The sequence below is a fragment of the Bos grunniens genome, chromosome 16, assembly GCF_055505025.1.
Source record: "Bos grunniens cultivar Pamir isolate PY7600 chromosome 16, Bosgru_T2T1.0, whole genome shotgun sequence".
In the NCBI taxonomy this organism is placed as follows: domain Eukaryota; kingdom Metazoa; phylum Chordata; class Mammalia; order Artiodactyla; family Bovidae; genus Bos; species Bos grunniens.
Window position 1 is genome coordinate 35,640,211 of NC_141180.1, and position 19,868 is coordinate 35,660,078.

Sequence of the window (19,868 nt, forward strand, 5' to 3'; positions counted from 1 at the left end):
CAAATTTTATTAAGAAATTGCCACAGCCACCCCCAACCTTCAGCAAGCATCACCCTATACTGTCAGTCATCAATATCCCAGGTTCCACCAGCAAAACCCTTTCATCAGGAAAAAGATAGGACTCATTAGCTCAGTTGATGGCTAGCATTTTTTAGGAATATTTTTCAAATAAAGCATATACTGTTATTAAGACATAATCCTATTGCATACTTAACAGGCTACATATAACTTTCATTATGCACTGCTGCTGCTGCTGCTAAGTCGCTTCAGTCGTGTCCGACTCTTTGCGACCCCATAGACTGCAGCCCACCAGGCTCCCCAGTCCCTGGGATTCTCCAGGCAAGAACACTGGAGTGGGTTGCCATTTCCTTCTCCACATTATGCACTAGAAAACAAAAAAAAACTGGTCTGAAACCCAATCTAGTGTCCCTGACTTCGGTGTTCAGCTCCTATTCAAATCCTGTGGATGCAGTATTAAACTCTATTAAAAATACTATTATGAGAACCAAATACACGTGAAATTAGCCACTAGCCAAATCAGTCACAGAGAAACTAGGGGGACCTTAAAGAGTCATAAAAGAGTGGAGGTGACTGGACAACGCGCGCCAAGAAACAGAACAATGCAAAGAAAGCCCCGAGGGCACAGAGGAAGCAAGAAGGAACTATTTTATTTTGTGAAAATGAGGGTTTAAAGCAAACCCACGCGGCTCTCCAGACGAGCACAGAGAAAAACGTCTGGCTTGCAGGCATGAAAAACGGGTTAAATTCAGCGCGCGCTGGGGGCACGCTGGGCCGTCCCTCGGATGCGGGAGATTAAGGGAGAATGCGTGAGTTTAGAAGACTCCGCTTTCGCTTGTTGTTTCAAATGGAATCAAGCCTAGGCGTACAATCTACACGCAGAAGGGCAGGAGGTACCGCACGTTCCCCAAGGTGAGTTCGGCCGGATATGACATCACGCGAGGCGAGCCACGTGGGTCTGCGCAGTGCGGGGCTGAGGAGCCACGCAGGGCGGCGCGCGCCTGCGCAGTGCGGGGCTGAAGGCCAAGCCTGACGGCGCGCGTGCGTGCCGGCGTGCGTGCTTGCGTGCGTCCCGGTTTAGTGTGGTACTGGCCCAGTCGTCACTGGCGCAGAATTGCTGACGGAACGGGCCGAGGCTGGCTGGCTGTGGGAAGAGAGGCGAGGTTCAGGTCTGGGCCATGGGGAGCGCGGCGCAAGCTCAGGCCGTCGGGGCACGGGCCGCCCGCTGGACCAGTAGAGGGTCCCCGAAGCGGCGCGGACCTGGCCGCGTCTGAGGAGGAGGCGGTCTCCCAGGGTTCGCAGAGGGCGCCGTTCGCTCGCCAGCGTAGTAGCAACGCTGAAGCTTCTAGAATTTGCGTGCATAACATCGCACCAGCTTGGAGCTAGTTAATGTTGTTTGTTGACATCGTTTACTAAAATCTGTGATGCATGGGAAACAAAGTCCAGAAAAATAGGCTAACAGCGATTCAGACCCCGGCATAGCGGCTGTCGTTTACGAGAGAACTAAGTGCGAAGAATCTATCAGGATTGAGTGTAGCGTGGGGGAATTACCATTTTTCTCCGTTTTTTTTTTTTTTTTTTTTTTAAAGCGTGTTCAAATATGTAACACTGTTAACCGCCCCCGAAAATTTAGTGCAGTTACTGGAACTAAAAAATAAAATCCCCTCCAAAAATCTCAGGGGGTAATTGCTAAAGACAGTATTTCTTTTTTTATCCATGAAGTTCAGCCTTTTCTATGTGAAATAGTACTTGAAAAAAGGCGGCTTTGTATTTCCCTCTCCCTGAATTGTGTGAAATGGAAGGCTTATGTGCTTAGGTCTTGGAAAGCTTCATTTACAATATATTAGAAATTAGATTTTTATAAACGTGATGAAATCTGAACATTAACCAACGTGTTGGCAATCTTGCTGTGATGTCATCTCAAAAAAACAGGAACTGAAGTTCTGTTTAAGTCAATATTAACCAAAAATGCTGTTTTATTGTGTTTGCCTATCAAAATCTTTTCCCTGGGAAGCACTTGGTTACTCTGCTTAAAAGTGTTCCTTAATCTTGTTTTTAGGTCTTCTACGGTTGCAGTGAAAGTTTCTTGAAAATCTTGTTTTAATTGAGTCTTTAATAAATACAACGTAAAAATGGCTTCAAAAAGAGCTCTAGTCATCCTGGCTAAAGGAGCAGAGGAAATGGAGACGGTTATCCCTGTAGATGTCATGAGACGAGCTGGAGTAAGTCCCTCAAAGTTTTTTAGCCCTCCTCCGTTTGAAAGCATTTTTGAATTCTTATAAGTAATTTTGGATAAAGTAGTGTTGAATGTTCTTTGTGAAATATTTCAAACATACGCAACAGTACAGAGGCTGTGTAATAATTACTTGTCTGCAACTTAATAGTTAACATTTTACTATATTTTTTTCAGACTTGTTTTTTGAAGATACAAATGTTTTAAAGGAATAAACATTGCAAAGCTCTCTTTATTTCCCTAATTCAATTCCCTTTCTGGCCCCAGAAATAGCTGCTCTCCTCACAGTGATGTGAATCCAGCCCAAGCATGTCTAAAGTAACATTAGACTGTGGTTCTCACTCTGCATATCTGCATTATAAACCTTTATACGCCCACATAACCATAGTGAATGCTTAAGTAGCCTTTACTGAATGGTGGATACCATTCTAAGCACTTATACTAGTTTTTAAAACGTTAAAACCACCCTAAGAGTTATTGCCAACCTCTTGTTACAGTTGAAGAAACAGGCAGAGAAGCAGTCAGTGAATGAATCAAGTATTTAAATAAGTGAACTAATCACATTGTAGTAAAGAATGTAGATGCGGTTTATTTAAAACTGCTGCTTAATATTGCACTATGGGAATATGCCCAGTCTCCATTCCTCTATTGCATTGTTTTACAGCATTATAGTGCTGTAATACTTTTTTTTTGGTCGTTCTGGTTTTATTGAGATATAATCAACATATAGCATTGTGTAAGTTTAAGGTGTACAGCATACTTAAATATATCATGAAATGATGACCACAATAAGTTTAGTGAATATCCATCATCTTGTATCAATACAAAAGTAAAGACGTAAAAGAAAAATATTTTTTTCCTATCATGAGGACTCTTAGGAATTACTCTTAAAAACTTTTGCATATTAAACATAACAGTATTAATTGTACCTATCCTGTTGTACGTTAGTTTCTAATCCTTATTTATCTTATAGCTGAACATTTGTAATATTCTTGTGCAGGTTTTTCTTGTTTAAAGATATGAAAGTTTTTCTAGGCTCTGAGCCTAAAAGGAATTACTACTTGCATATATGATGTTACTAGATTTTGTCAAGTGACTCTCCAAAGTACTGATATTTGGGCCCACCAGCAGTGAGAAAAATTCCTATTGTTCTCAGTATTGTCAGCTTTGTGAATTTTTGCAGGGCAGTGGAGTAGTATTTCATTGTCTTAACTTGCATTTCTACCTTATGAAAATACCAGGAGGATTAAATGGCAACAGCAACTTTGCAAGGTGTTTTATCGATAGGATGATCATATGATTTATTAACACTTGTAAAAGAAAGGAGGCTAAGCAGATGGGTACTGGGACAGCATCTTTAATTCATACTGTCAGACAAACTGGGACAGATTAGTGGTTAAATATATTTAGCCAACTTAATAGCCTAAAGTCAGCATGGTTTTGTTGCAGTATTTCCTGCCAGGTTATTTTAAAACACAGGCCAGTTGTGAAAATGTTACTCTAAATTTATGTTCAGTGTTCTTAAATATCATGATGACGTCTTCCTCTTAGATTAAGGTCACCGTTGCAGGTCTGGCTGGAAAAGACCCGGTACAGTGTAGCCGAGATGTTGTCATTTGTCCTGATGCCAGTCTGGAAGATGCAAAAAAAGAGGTTTGTTCTCTAGATTTGGAATCGTTCCTTCCTACCGCTTCTTTATCAGTTTCTTGAACTCTGTCTTAACTACATCTAAAACTGTCATTAGCACAGACTTATTTTAAGAAAGTTACTTTGCTTAGAGGTCTTCAGCACTAAATTAAGTCCTGGGGAGTGGAGAACTTTGCCTTTTTCCACTCTGTATCCTCAGAACCTGGCAGGTCCCTGACCTCATGTGTTTGGTGTGGGTGGATGGGCGGGACACCATCACTAGTGTTCTGGCTCATACAGGCAGCCTTGCCTCCTTCTGTAACTACATTATTTAGTATGAGAGTCACCTGCACATTTCCCATTCATTTCTTACCCTTTATTCGAAAGCTGTTTCTTATCTTTCCTTTATCAGTGACACAGATGTGGGGTTATGTGATTCATTTTACACGGAACAACTCATACTTGATTTGTGGTTGGATTAAAGGAGGAGTGAGTTCTCCTTAAATTGTGTCATTTTTTCAGTATCTTCAGAATTGAGGTTTTTCCTTTTATGGGGGACCAACGCTTTTGGGAATCCGTCAAGAGCTGTGGTCCCTTTCCTCAGAAGCATGCCTGCCCACACATACCAGCCACTTGAGCCTGCGCTTTCACGGGGCTCAGGCTTCGGGGGCCAATGTGATAGAAGTGTGGGGTGCACCCTCTTAGAGCAGGGATGGGGCAGATCACCACCCATGACAGCTTTTCTGTGCTATGAGGAGCCTGGGCGTAGAATTCCCTGTGCCTGGCTCTCCTCAAAAGCATAGAAAAATGTATTCCTCTCTGATAAATTCACATATCTCAGTGCTAGATTGTGAAGTTTAAGAATGTTGATATTTTGTAGTTGTTGGATCTCTAAATAGGAGGTTAGAAATGAGAGAGTAGCAGTAAGTGTTTCTTCCCTGTTCTTTTTTGTCCTGTAGGGTCTGGGTGTTCTGGAATAGTCGTTACATTTTGTGTCTGTTTATTGTTCAGTTTCTAAATGGAGTGAAAGAAATTTTCATACTTCACAGATTTTAAGTTTTGCTTGGCTTTGAAACAACATAGGACATTTCATAGTCTTTAAAAGTAACTAAATAGTATATGTTGGAGTAAAAATGTATTTTTCATTTTGTTTGCTTAATGACTAAATTTTTTTAAAAACTTTTTTAACATTTTAAGATACTGTATTAAATCAATTTCTATTTCATAATTTAAGCAAGTTTGAAATCATTAGATTTCTAGGGTGTTTTAGTATCTGAGATAATAAAATATTGTGTCATTTTTTTTAATACCCCAAGTTCCATTTTACTTAAGGTTAAAACATTCTTTTGTGCCTTCTAGCGTTTTTTTAAATTTATTACTGTGTACATTCTTGTTGAAAAATAATCCATACAATGTAGACAAACACAAAGTCACGTGTTACTGTTAATGTCCCTTTCTTATTCTTCCCTTCCTTGCTCCCTGCATCAGTTGGCAGTTTCCTTTGTCCATGAGTATCTATACTGTACACATGTATGTGGGGGGGGGGGTGTTTGTGTGTAGACACACACATATGCATTCACGTACATTTATTGTTTTTACAAGAATGAGATCATGCTACACCTGGAATTCTGCAGCACAGACATCATTTCGTGTTACTAGTATATGGAGGTTTTCTGCATTGTTGGCTAGTTACAGTAGTCCATTGTAGAGAAACACTTTGATTTATTTAACTTTCTCTATGAACAATATTTTTGCTGTGACCATATTTAACATATGAATGTGTTACTGTTTAATGCACATTTCAAATAAAACATTTTCACTTTTCTTATTTTTTAAACTGTTACAGGGACCTTATGATGTGGTGGTTCTTCCAGGAGGTAATCTGGGTGCACAGAATTTATCCGAGGTAAAGTATGTAAAGAGAGTATTCCAACATCTTGTATTCTGTTGTTTTTGTTATTAAAATATTTCAGGAAGGAGGCTATGAATAGAATAGGAAAAGATGAACAAAACGGTGTTCCAGCTTAATTTTTTAAAAAGTCATTTCTAATAACATCTACTGTAGAAGTAAGCAGAATTGGTGGAACAGTTGTGAATAGATTCTGTGAATAGAGTCCAAATGTAAGATTACTGCCCCCCTCCAATAGCAACAGAATGATTTATTTTGTGCTTGTGAAGGGTTAAGCATTGAAAGGTAAGAGGTTGGCTGTCTATTCAGCCATTGGAGTGAGGGAGATTGCAGGGGCCTAGAGCTGCCAGCTTGAATGAGAAATGGTATAAAGGAAGCCACTGTTTCTTCTGTTATGTCAAGCATCAGCCTGCAGGAGGGAAGAGAAAAGGAGATGAGAGAGTCAGGGGCTTCATGAGACAGAAACTCATGAACCAGGTCAAGTCAGTCATTTGGGACCTTGGGGCACTCTCCTCACTTTGCTATCTGAAAAAAAAGCCCAAACAGCACCTTTCCTCTTTGCTGTATCCCTAGAGTACAAGATGGCAAAGGTTAGCATGCCCAAGGGAAATAGTTTTCTCATCTTATCTTTAAACATCTTTAAGGAGAGGGTACCCTTTTCTATATAAACGTTGTGGTTGGGTTTAAGCCTGTAGAAACACTATGAATTTGATAGTTTTCATATTGAGGATTTAGCAATGTTGTTGAAAAACAGATGGAAGTTGTTGTGGTTAAGCTAAAACCAGATTCTACCAAAGTTTCTAGCCGAGATTGGCTGCGGCTTAATGACAACTTGATGTACTTTGGTTCTCTGACTAGTCCGCTGCTGTGAAGGAGATACTGAAGGAACAAGAGAAGAGGAAGGGCCTCATCGCTGCCATCTGTGCAGGTAACCTCAGGCCGGCCCCTGTCCAAGGGTGTCTTCAGTTCAGTTGCTCAGTCGTGTCCGACTCTTGTGACCCCATGAATTGCAGCAGCTTGCTTCAAAATACACATGACAGGGTTGTCTTTGAGTACAAGGTTGTGTTCCCAGTACTTCTTCCACTTCCTGAAGCATGAAGGGCTTCTGTGTCAGTGTGTTTAGTTGGGGGCATGAGGTTGGTATCATGTCAGAAGTGACTGCAGTTACTCCGTTTTCTGCCTCTCCCTGCCTTTGGTGTGCATTTTGTGGAACCTATTGTTTTCTATGTATGATGGACCTGGAGGAAAGCAAGGCCCCTCTGGAATTCAATAAACAGTTGTTACAGCCAGTCCCAGTGCCAGAGAGGACTTCTGCCAGGACAAGGTCAGCAAGAATCAGACCAGCGTTAACAATCACAGATCTGCCCTGAGCTTGCCCCGGGGGCTTCCCACCTGATCCTCAGTGTTCAGCTCCAAGTCTGAGGTACTGTATGTTCTCTGCCACATGATTCAGAGTAAGGATGGTGGTGCTTTGCAGGGGTCCTCACATCTTTGAGACCTAGTAATATCAGTCCTTTGGTTTTTGATACCATTTTAAAGTCCATTCTTTTTGCTCTAATAGATGATATTCCACCATCTTCCATTTTTTTCATAGTGTAATTTTGGCAGGTGCCTGTGGCTCAGATGGTAAAGCGTCTGTCTACAATGCGGGAGACCTGGGTTCGATCCCTGGGTCGGGAAGTCTCTGGAGAAGGAAATGGCAACCCACTCCAGTACTTTTGCCTAGAAAATCCCATGGACGGAGAAGCCTGGTGTCCATGGGGTCACAAAGAGTCGGACACGATTGAGCGACTTCACTTTCGCTTTCCTTATTCATAGGTCTTCATTAAATGTTTTATCAAGAGAACAGATAAGCAAATGAATGGATGGTTAGACAAAATGACACGATATTTTGTTCAATACGGTAGACTTTTTAAAAGAGATCATAGTCATAGGCTGGGGGTCTGGGGACTGTGCCTTAGAGCAGTCGTTCTCACAGTCTTTCCAGAGGGTTTGTAAGGGCAGAGCAGATACTGCTCACACATTATTTGCCTTTTTACTTTTAATTCTCATAGGAGTTACATCAGAGAATGACAGTGGCATCATTCAGGCATGGCTTGTGTGCTGAGTGTTCTTAGCTCATAAACCTTTCAAGATTTAATTTCTGGCATGGCAGTTACTGATAAATATAACTCACACTAATAGCTGAAGGGACCCTAAGACTTGAGTGTTTGAGAACCCCCAAGTAAGAGACCAGGAAGGACTGAGGGGCATCCACCTGGCAGTCCTTGTCTTTGGGTTCCAGTCAGTACTGACCTCTGACCTGCCCTTGTGGCTTAAGGATTTATTTGCTAAAAGACACTGAAGCCCAAGTAGCTGCACTGCTCCTTAAGGAGGAAGACATCAGTTAGTTCAGTCACTCAGTCATGTCCGTATCTTCGCGACCCCATGGACTCTAGCACGCCAGTCTTCCCTGTTCATTACCAGCTCCCAGAGCTTGCTCCAACTCAGTCATGTCCATTGAGTCGATGATGCCATCCAACCATCTCATCCTCTGTTGTTCCCTTCTTCTGCCTTCAATCTTTCCCAGCATCAGGGTCTTTTCCAGTGAGTCAGTTCTTTGCAGCAGGTGACCAAAGTATTGGAGTTTCAGCTTCAGCATCAGTCTTTCCAGTAAATATTTAGGACTGATTTCCTTTAGGATTGACTGGTTTACTGTCCAAGGGACTCTCAAGAGTCTTCTCCAACATCACAGTTCAAAAGCATCAGTTCTTCAGCACTCAGCTTTCTTTATGGTCCAACTCTCACATCCATATATGACTACTGGAAAAACCATAGCTTTGACTAGATGGACCTTTGTCAGCAAAGTAATGTCTGTGCTTTTTAATATGCTGTCTAGGTTGGTATTAGCTTTTCTTCTAGAGAGCTCTTCAAGAAGATTAGCGACACCAAGGGAACATTTCATGCAAAGATGGCCATAATAAAGGACAAAAACAGTATGGACCTAACAGAAGCAGAAGATACTAAGGAGGAGGAGGACATAGGTGGTATTAGTTGAATATGGACTTAGTCCAGTCCACCCTCACCCCACCTCACCCCACCCCACCCCACATGCTGACCCCTCACCTCTGTCGCATTCTTTGTGCTTAGTGCTTAGACCAAAGAAAAAAAGGAAGGGTTTGCGTTGGGTTTGTTCCCTTAGGACGGCTGAAAGTAAAAAATCACATGTCAGTTTGTCATTTTGTGTCACTGAAGTAGCAGAATCCTGAGCTGCTTCTGGTTCCCAGTGTTGTGCTGAGGCAGGATCGACTCCCAGGCTGTCAAGGCATGCAGCCCTTATCATTTACATCCATGCTGTAAAGTAAACGGCGCTGGTAACGTCGTCTGGTTGAATGTCCTGCACTGCTCTGCTGGGTGCTGCAGAAGACCAGAGAAGTGTGATCGTGTGTTGAGGAGAGATTGGAATGAGCAATGGCAGAGATTCAGATGTTTCAATCAGTAGATGAGAACAAGATGAAGCTTACACTTAGGGGTTGGGAACAGTTTACTGAACTGAAGGAATGTTAGCTTAACCCCTAATACTGAGTGAAAGCGAGAGAAAGAACCTGGAAGGGAGGCTTTCTGGAGAAATAAAATGAGATTAGGGGAGAGGGGGAGGCGTGAGGGGTATGGAAGCCAGTTGGCAGGTGCTGGGCTCCAGGTACAGGCTCAAGCTCTGGGACGCCTGGAGAGGCTAGGACCCTTTCCATAAGTAACCACATGGTGGCGCTGTTGACTTTCCCTCTGGTCCTCCTGGAGTGATTCTGTCCACTGTGCCCTCTGCTCCCAGCGCAGAGCTGGACCCTTATGTATTTATAGATATATAATTTATTTACTTTTGACTGTGTGCTGGGTCTTCATTGCTGTACAACCTTTTCTCTAGTTGAAGAGAGCAGGGACTAGTCTCGGTTGTGGTACACAGGCTTCTTATTGCGGTGGCTTCTCTTGTTGTGGAGCACAGGCCCTGGGCTTCAGTAATTGGGCATGTGGACTCACGTGGGCTCGGTAGTTGTGGTTCTCGGGCTCTAGAGCACAGGCTCAGTAGTTGTGCACTGACTCAGCTGCTCTGTGGCATGTCGGATCTTCCCAGATCTGGGATGGAACCTGTGCCTCCTGAAGTGGTAGGTGGAGTCCTTACCCCTGAGCCACCAGGGAAGCCCCCAACTAGGATTCTCATGCCCAGAAAGCCATAATTTTGAATTTACCATACATTTATTAACATCATTATAGGTAACAATTTTATCACCTGGAGGGAGCAACCTAAAAATTCCTAACTCACCGTATGACCACTGTCCTCAAGTATGATCCATCATCTCTTGAAATTTGCTCTAAAATGTACTGGAGAAAATGATTGTTTCTTAAAATCTCACAAAATAAGAAAGATAATGAATCCATTCAAATAAAATTGAGTGATAATTATGACAGACTTTTAAAATTTGCTTCCAAACACAGCTCTTATATACAGAATACAAGTAAGGAGGGAGGCGACATCAGGCATGTTTAAGAGACTTTTGATGTAAGTTATAAATGAGGACTTGGTCTAAAACCGACACTTGATGTTAGACTGACAGCTTATGTAATTAGATGATACTTGTTCCATCTTCCTGTTAGTAGCTGCTAAGATCTTGAGTTGCCCGTAGGTCTGTTTATGTAACTACTTTTTCCTTGGAACCGTGTTGAAATATGAAAGGTCAGAAGAGCAAGTGCTTGGGTTTGCTGGAGCTAAAAGTGCGCGAGTCTGTCTTGGGACCTTAGCTGAAGTGCCCTAACCATTTAGAAGGTCACAGTGTTCTTCTGGAGTTTTTTAGGTTTGACATGAGGTGTTAGTAAGTTTTTGTTTTTTTTAATTTTTGGTGACTTAGAGAAAAAAGGTAGAGGGACTCCTTTTTTTAAAAAAATAGATTTAAAATAACAAAAAGTAAGAAATCTTTCTGATTTTAGTCTCTATTTGAGAATTGTTACAAAATGATTTATCAGTAAAGTTGACCACTCATTAAAGTCTCAAGTTGGCACCTGCATTTTTTTTTTTTAACCTTCATTTTAAGAGAGACAGTGTAGAGGACCACAGTGGACATTTGTGCTGTACTCTTCTCTTCAGTGCGTGGTTGTAAAAAGAAACGCCAGCGCCTCTGTGTCTCAGCCATGTAGGCATTTCATGGCTGTCTCCTGTGGGGCTGGGAAAATGTCACATTCAGTTTAATATATTCATTTAATATATGCCACCTGATACATTTGGGTAGATGGGTGAGTGCTTATCTTTCATTTTCAAGTAGAAAAGTAAAATTAGTCCATGAAATAGCAGTCAAGCCCAGAGGTTCAGAGCATGCTGGTTGCGTTCAATATATAACTAAGTCTTCCATTTGCAAAGAGGCAAGACATTTAACCCTTGATGGTCTCCCATTCTTTGTACCCCTGGTACACTTGCAACCTGTTCCTTGAGGGGGCATGGTTGGTTTATCTGTTTGCTCCTTAGGTATAGAGGTAAATCTTTCTGATTAAGTGGTTATTGAAGTGTTTTGAGTTTGTACATTTTTGCCACACATGTTCTGCAGATGGTTGATTATAAACATGCTTTACCTCTCATACTAGTAAGTGTTTAGTTTCAGAATCATAAGTATATTTTTAGGTAAGAGCCCCCTGATTCAAAGAATGCTCTTGTTGCTGCAGTTTTTAAAACATGGGTTTTTCTGTGTACACACTTAAATCTCTTTATTCATCTTTTTAGGTCCTACAGCTCTGCTGGCTCATGAAATAGGTTTTGGAAGCAAAGTTACAACACACCCACTTGCTAAAGACAAAATGATGAACGGAAGTAAGTACATGCTTACGTTCTAACGTGCAGAAAGACCTACTCAGAAAGCTGTGGTGTGATGTTGTCTCCCACTTGGAAGATATTTTGTACATAGGGGTTCTCTGTGGGTTGGGTTGTGATGTGTTCCTCACTTTCTTTGCAAGTGTTTTAATGAGAAAGACCGGCTAATGGGGTAAGTCTCTGTGTGCAGGTTGCCTAACAGGGTACAGGGGCTGAGCCAAAGGCCAGCCGGGTTCCTTGTGGTCACAGATTGAAGTGGTTGCAAATGCCAGTTTAACTAGTTTGCTAAATACTTTGCCAGCAGTCTGAGGATAAAATTTAAACCTTGGTGGCAATTTCAGAGGGTGCCCTTTTGCCCACAGTCCAGAGTAAAATGGACATTGCTCCCTTCCTGCAGAGGAGGCCTGCTCCTTCATTGACAGGTTCCTTTGTAAATATTAATATCAGCCAGACATTTAACTTTTATGCATTTATTTTTATAAAAACAATTTTCTATTCATGGTAAAAAAAGAAAAAAAAACAAAACAAGCAGTACAGAAAGGAATGAAATAAAGGTAGATGATTCGCTTCTCTCTGACTTCCCTACCTCCTTTCTACTTTTCAGAGGTAACTTCTGTTAGGTTTCCTGTGTAACTCTAGAATTTTCTCTGTACATACTCATTATCCTTTGTAGTTTAATGTTTTTACTCAAATGAGAGCTACTAAATATGTTCTGCAGCTTGCTTTTCAAACCTAACATTATACCTTTCTTTTCCCCTAACTTATCATTTCTCTAATGTTACTTGGTACTTGGAGGTTATGTTTTTAAAAACGCATGTCGTTGTCTCTGCCCTCCAGGAGTTAATATCTTGCAAAGACATGTGCACCAAATTTAAAAATGCATCAAATTTCAAATGATGAGGCAGTGTATAGTTAGGGGCACAGCAGGGTCACTGTGACCTGGATGTGCAGCTGTGTCACGATGGATGCTGCCTCAGAAACAGTGCTTCTTGGTGTGTGGTTCAGAGCACCAGCCAGGAAGTGTCTTCCTCTGCCACCTGTGCCTGGCGTGCATATCAAAGGGAGCAGAGACCAAAACCTGTATAGAGAAAGGGACGTCACACTGGGTGTGGATATGTGCAAGGGAATCAGAAATTCCCACTTGGAAATCATAAGTGGCTCAACTGGCATTTTACCAGTGGGGAGACTGGGTGACCAGCTCCATTTAAAACACCCGCTAACCAGCAGCCAGTGGCTACATCAAAAGACTGATAATGTCAAGAGCAGATTTGAAAATAGCTGTGCCACTGATAGATTTTCTCGCTGTATCAGTTCTGCTCTGGACTTCCTCTGAACTAAAAGTAGGGAAGTCCATGTTCTTTCTTCGTTCATCCTTTCATAGGAAAGTAAAGTGATGCAGTTTTCATTTTACTGCCTTGTAAACCAACAGACCTTATGTTTTAAAGGAGTGTTAGGTTCACAGCAAAATTAAGCAAAGAGTACAGAGTTTCCATAAACCCTGTGTGCCCCCATCCCCACCTCCCTCCCCATCCGCTTCCTTTCCCCCCAAGACGGTACCTTTGTAACAGTCGATGAACCTACACTGACACGTCATCACCACCCAAAGTCCATAGTTTACCTTAGGGTTCACTCTTGGTGTTGGACATTCTGCATATTCTTAGATTTGATCCAAGGTAGTAGTGATGTCTTTTTTGAAAAATCTATAGTTGTTTTCTGGTTGATAGAAAGATAAATTGTCAATAAAACCTTCTATGTGAAAATTTTTTTTTTTTTTTAAGGCTCTGACTTCTGGGCAATTTTTAATTTAGGGGTTTAGTTTACTTGGAGCTAATGGGGTTTTGGAGGGTCAGAAAGAGCAGAATCAGGCTTCCTTTAGCAGTAACGACTCGTGAGAAGGAAGAAATGAGTGGAACATGTTCCCCGTTATCTGCTCATGTATCTTTGTGGCTCTTTCCTCGTAACACCTCAGGAAGACGAGGCTGATCAGAAATAGAAGAATATGAGATTGTTGACTCTTGGGCACTTACAGGGCACGTCCACATGTGTTATCTCGAGCCTGGCAGCCCAGGTACCCAGTAAGGCACGTATGGGCTTCACCGACGAAGGAACAGGCCGCTTGCCTGAGTTGGTCCGGAACTGGGGCCCCGTGTCTGTCCACATGAGGCCCACACACACTGAAGTCACCAGGCGTTGGGTTCAGTCAGCAAGGCCTCTTGAAAGAAAAAGACATTTGCAGTGTCTGCATTCTGAGAAGTGGAGCTGTAATCACTTCCTGGGTGAGGAGGCCCTTCTGCTTGTCCTCATCGTGAACTTCAAATTAAGAGCAGTGTGACATTTTTTACTTACATAAGCCATCCAATCTGAAGGACAGAGTGTTTCCATTTCTCAGCTTTAAAATAAAGAAGGGGTGACTTCAAAGATTTGTTCAGTTCTCATTTGTGTGGTTTACTGAGTGGTTGGATGCCGGCTCCCAGGGACGAGCAGGGACTCCGGAGCAGATGACTCCAATGTGGCTCCAGCCCCACCCCTCCCTGCCCCCAAGGGCTGGTCCTGTAACCTCGCTGGGCCTTATTTTCCCCATCTGTCACCTGAGGAGGACCATAGGTAGCTCCTGCCTCTCGGGGCTGTTGACGGGCTCCATGAGGCAGTGTGTGTGACACACCTGGACGTCTGTGGGTCACTGAAGCTGTGTCAGAGGGCCCACCAGTCAGTGCCTGACTCTGCCTGGCTCTGGCTGAGTGCTGGGGATGCAGAGCGGACGGACCGCTATCGCCAGGGCTCAATCTGTTGGGGTTGGCATCATGCCCATTTTACAGAAGAGAAAAACAGGGAGGTCAGACAGCTGCTAACTAGCAGACTGAGGTTTGAATCTGGCAGACTGATACCTGAGCTGATGTGCTCAGGGGTCAGTGGCTTTTCTTGGAAGGGCTGGATAGTAATGATCTAGGGCTGTCTGGGCCACCGTGTCTCTGGGGCTCCCAGACCACGAAGGTGAGGGTGTGCAGGTGAAAGCGGCTGTTGGTTACTACCCTGTGGCCCCTAGCCTCCCCCGTTGCTTCATCTCTGGGCTTTGAGAGAGGCTTTGGGGTGTTTGCTTAAAGGTAAAAAGGAATGAACACCTCCTGCAGGTTGACCAGGAATGGACTGGCATGCGTGTGTCGTTTTTCTCCGTCTTTACCGCTAGGTGGAGGTGGTCTGTAAGCAGACCTTTAGCTCTTCCTGACTGAGATTTTTGAGAAGAACCGGAATTTTTAAACATTTTTAACCTGTGTAATCCGTATGTGTAGTATTTTACCCACAAAGAGGTTGTTACCTGAATCATTCAGAGCCTTGCCTTCACTGCCTGTGTCTTGGTGTCCATCTCGGCTCCGGGTTCTCTACTTCAGCACTTGGGATGATCTCTAACCAACAGTAGATGAGGTTAGCTTAGGAAAACCACTCCCCTGCAGACCAGGGATCCCCTTTTCTTCTGTAGAAGGGTAACTGGGAGAGCGCTCCCGGACTGTTGTCAGTTGTTTCACTGGTGACTTGATTTGTAATGAGAGGAAGCCCTGAAGCAGGGCAGTGGTGTTCATCCCTGGGAAAGGACGGGTTCATAAGGACACAGTGTCTAAAGCTTGCTGGTGCAGCGGGAGCATCTTGCTCAGGTGCACTGTTCTGTGTAAGCATCAGACAAGCATTTCCTGAGCTCTTTGGGCTCTGGAGACAGAGAAGGGGACAAGATCAAGCCATGTTCTCGGGGCTCCTCAGAGGGGGAGGGGGCAGAGGTCGTGCAGTGCTGCAGGCCCAGCAGCAGGGACTGCAGGGATCAGATGGGGCAGGATTGCATAGAGGACCCGTGTGGGCTTTTGACCCTGGCCCTGAATCTATTAGTCCATCATGTCCTGTCATTGAGCAGTGTCACCAGGCAGCCAGGCAGCCAGGAGTCCTCATTGGTGTCTCCCCACGTCCAGTCCCTCTGCAAGGTCTTGGCATTTTATCTCCAAGACACACCTCGGGCCTCCATGTCCTCACCGTGGCCTCTGTCCCATCCAGGTCGCTGTTTACTCCCGTGGGTTCTTCTTTGTCTCCCCTCTGCTTCTTTCTGCCCTGTCTTTGTGCACAGGCTGGGCCTCAGGGCTTGTGTACCATGATGTGGAGTTGAGGGTCACTTCAAGGTGCCAGAGAAAGTGGTGAAGGCTTCTCATGGGGGGCACCTGGGTATGCTCTGGTTTGCACTGTGGAACGTCCCCTGTTTGGTGGTGCTGAGAGTGGAGGGAAAGGCAGGAGGAAGGGGGTCTCTGCACGCAGAGGTCCTGCATTGAGGCAGCAGGCAGGGAGTGTTCATTCGATCTTTCCTTCACCTGACACTTGGGAGTACCTCCCTGGTGCCATTAGCGTTCTAGACTGGACGGGTAGGTGAGGGCTCAGCGTTGCACAGACCAGAGGTAAATGGGAGCCAGATGGTTTCCTGGGTGCTGGGAGGGTGCATGATAGAGTGACCTGGGGGGCCTGGTGAGAGAGGGGTCCATGCTGAATTCAAAGGAGTGTTTCTGAGAGGAGCTTTCTGGGCAGAGGAAGCAGCCTGGGCAGCTCCTCCAGGGCCGGAAGGACTACAGTGCCCTCTGTAGCAGAGCTGCAAGCTTCAGGCGGGAGAGTGGGCCCTCAGGGCAGCTGCGGGGTCACGGGGCCAGGCCACGTGGGGTGCTGCTGCATGTGAGGAGTTCGGGCCTGGTGCTTGTGCAGTGGGAGGATTTGGTGACCGTCTGATGTGGAATGTGAGGGTGCAGGGTGGTTCAGGGAATCCCAGCTTTGAGCCCTCAGATTTCCTCGGAGGTGGTAGTGTTTACTTCATGAGAATATAGGAGCAGCCTGTTTTCTTATTACATTTGCAAAGATACAGCCAGCTGTGGCCTCCGAAAGCAGGCAGTGCCTGACGAGAAAGTAGGTTTCTCCCCACTTGAACCTCTCTCTCCCCACCCATGGCACATTGTGCGTGGTTTCTGCTTATTTGCTTTGGAGGCAGCAGAAAGTGTGCATCACCCAGGGGGTCTGTATATTACAGGTCGTTTCTGCCTTCAGCACTGGTTCCCCTACATCCCCCTTCCTCCAGCATTTTATAGGAAAGGAAAAGTAGTTTTCCCTTGTATCCTTCCGAGTTCTTAGTTGAGACCCTTGTTACAGGAGACAGGTGACTGGAGAAGAACGAAGTCTTTTGACATGTGTACTTGATGTTTGGGCTTCCCAGGTGGTGCTAGTGGTAAAGAATCCGCCTGCCAATGCAGGAGCCCTCATGGGGGCTGTGGGGGCTACAGCGGAGGCCTGGCAGGCTACAGGCCATGGGGTCGCAGAGTCAGACACAGCCAAGCAACTAAGCACTAGAACTCATGTTTACATGGAAGAGCCCCAGGGGAAAATGAGTAACTCCCTGAGGTGGTTTAGAATTCTGGCTTAAATTCCATCTTAATGGGGAAAGGGGAGACAGGCCTCTCAGGGGAAGGTAATTGGCTTTTCAGAAAGATGAAGGGGCCCTTTGAAGAGTAGATGGGAGGAATGATAGTTTGTGACAAGGTTTGTCTGGGTGTAGTATCAGCTCCTGGTTTTCTCTTCTGATTGATAGAACTTCCCAGAGGGGATTTCTGATAGCTGCGTTCCTTTTGGACAGTCTGTGCTTAGGCAGGAAAGGGGATTCAGAGAAACCCTCTCTCTTTCTGTCCTGCTGTGTTCTGAGAGCTGGGGGTGCCTAATAGAGTTATGAGTGACTGGCTACAGTGTTGGTGTTGTGAGCTTTTGCTTTTTTTAAAATTTTGGCTCGTTTGTATTTTCATTGTTGTGAGGCAGTAGTGTGTGGTAAGGGAATGGAAGTGTCGAGTGGTGTTCATGGCTGTCCTACAGCCCACGAGGATGTAACCCTTCTTTGTTTTTATTTCCCAGGTCATTACAGCTACTCCGAGAACCGTGTGGAAAAGGATGGCCTGATCCTTACCAGCCGGGGGCCAGGAACCAGCTTTGAGTTTGCTCTGAAGATCGTCGAGGTGCTGGTTGGCAAGGAGGTGGCCGACCAAGTGAAGGCCCCGCTGGTTCTTAAAGATTAAAGTGGAGAGGCTTGATGATGGGTCAGAGAGACAGGCCATTTGTAATCCAGCCTCGTTGTGTTCACTTTTAAAAGGTGGGGTGGTCACTGTGTTGAGAAGCCATCCTCCGTACTCCCTCCCCATCCATTTGTGGCTCTGACATGACAGCTATGCAGAGATACCAGTTATATCCCCTCATTTCTGAACCTTGATTGCAAAATAAATAGGGCATTTAGCAAACTACCACCTGTTCCTTCTTTTCTCTCTGGTCTCTGTTTTCTTGTGTGAAACCAAGTGGTATCAGCTTCGTCTGCAGCTCGTAACTACTGTTCAGTCATGTCCAGCTTTTTGCAACCTCATGGACTAAAGCCAGCCTGGCTCCTCTGCCCATGGGATTCTTCAGGCAAGAATACTGGAGTGGGTTGCCGTGCCCTTCTCCAGGGGATCTTCCTGACCCAGGGATCGAACTCCAGTCTCCTCCATTGCAGGCAGGTTCTTCACCATCTGAACCATCAGCAAAACTGGTAGCTCATAACTGTTGATCCAGCTGCTAAAATAACTGAACAGGGGACATGGTTCGCACAGCATGTGAAAACACATAAAACAGACGAAAGAGGCTTGTGACTTCTCTCCGATTCACTAACTAACTGTATCCCTAATGTGCTATTAAAGATACCCACGCAGTTGGCTTACTGGTGAATTTTTGTAAGTCAGTTCCTTGTCTCCTGTTGCAGAAAAAGTCCTGAGATGGGAGTTGAGAACCTCTCAAGGCTGGCCTTGCCTGTTTCCCCCTCCTCAGGGAACAGCACCCAGCTCTTTCATGCCCAGGTCCCTAGGTGGGGTGGGTGAGTTGAACCCAGGGCGTGGGCCCATCCAGTCAGCCCAGCACACCTGACCACGCAGCCCAGGTGAGACCCGTCAGCCAGTGGGATTCTGTTCTGGGACCTATCCTGCCTGCTGCGGTTCTGTCTGCCAAGTGCTCAGGAGGACTGCCCTAGCATGGCTCCAGAATGAGAGGTAGGAAGCTGAGGATGAGGCTTGACCCAAGGTCTGTCTACACCTAGAGCAGGACAGCTCCTGGACTTCTGAACACGTGTCAATTCCCTTGACTTTTGTGTTGAAATCATTTATAAGGGACTGATGAGATGGAAGTGAACTTCTGACGGCAGAGGGCTGAGCTATTAAGTAAAACTGCCCAACACAGAGAACGTGCGTTGCTGGGTGGTCTCGTCGTTGGCTATCCTTCCTTTCCTCCTGGGCACAGCATGGACATCAGTGAACTTTCTGAAAAGGCCAGGCCAGGTGGTCAGTACTTAAGGTGTATGGGCTGTCAAGCTTCCATCACCGTTGCTCAGCTCTGACCAGGCTGCACAGAAGCATCCACAGCCAGCCATCAGGACCGCTGTGCAGCAAAACCCCCTTCACCAAACCAGGCAGCAGCAGAGCTGGACCCTCAGGCTGCAGTTTGTAGATTGACCCCTGAACCAGAAGACAAGGTGGATGTTCATTACTAAAAATGCAGATAATAACTGCTTGTTTTGATGAGCTTCTTGTTTTGATCAGCTCCTCCAAGGATGTGAGGAGAGGGAACAGAAGAGACCTCATGAGGGGTGGGGACCACTGAGGCTTCAGCTGAGACCTGAGGGCAGGTCCGGCTCCATCAGCAGCTATCAGCATTGCTGCACCTACTATCTGCTGAGCCTAATCCTGGGGCTGGAGTAAGCATTGGGAGACACAGTCTGTCCTAGATCCTCTGTGTAGAGTTGTTCAGTCGCTCAATTGTGTCTGACTCTTTGTGACCCCATGGACTGCAGCACTCCAGGCTGCTCTGTCCATCATCAACTCCCGGAGCTTACTCAAACTCGTCCATTGAGTTGGTGATGCCATCCAACCTTCTCATCCTCTGTCATCCCTTTCTCCTGCCCTCAGTCTTTCCCAGCATCAGGGTCTTTTCCAATGAGTTGGCTCTTCACATCAGATGGCCAAAGTATCGGAGCTTCAGCTTCAGCATCAGTCCTTCCAATGAATATTCTGGACTGATTTCCTTTAGGATTGACTGGTTTGATCTCCCTGCAGTCCAAGGGACTCTCAAGAGTCTTCTCCAACACCACACTTGGAAAGCATCAATCCTTAAGTGCCCAGCCTTCTTTATGGTCCAACTCTCACATCAATACATGACTACTGTAAAAACCAGAGCCG

The 19,868-nt window shown here is 45.0% G+C and overlaps 1 protein-coding gene across 2 annotated transcripts; it reads left to right on the plus strand.

The window, feature by feature from the left end:
• Positions 1 to 1,113: 1,113 nt before the first annotated feature.
• On the plus strand, positions 1,114 to 17,912 carry PARK7 (Parkinsonism associated deglycase). 2 transcript variants are annotated; one of them, XM_086344287.1, is made up of 7 exons: positions 1,114 to 1,312; positions 2,078 to 2,240; positions 3,803 to 3,904; positions 5,724 to 5,783; positions 6,645 to 6,714; positions 11,530 to 11,616; positions 17,530 to 17,912. In XM_086344287.1, the coding sequence occupies exons 2-7, from the start codon at positions 2,151 to 2,153 to the stop codon at positions 17,688 to 17,690; spliced, it is 570 nt and encodes a 189-aa protein (XP_086200413.1). In that variant the 5' UTR covers positions 1,114 to 1,312; positions 2,078 to 2,150; the 3' UTR covers positions 17,691 to 17,912. The 2 variants fall into 2 exon arrangements, with proteins under 2 accessions (XP_086200413.1, XP_086200412.1); XM_086344286.1 differs by having other exon boundaries at positions 1,114 to 1,187.
• Positions 17,913 to 19,868: the final 1,956 nt, after the last annotated feature.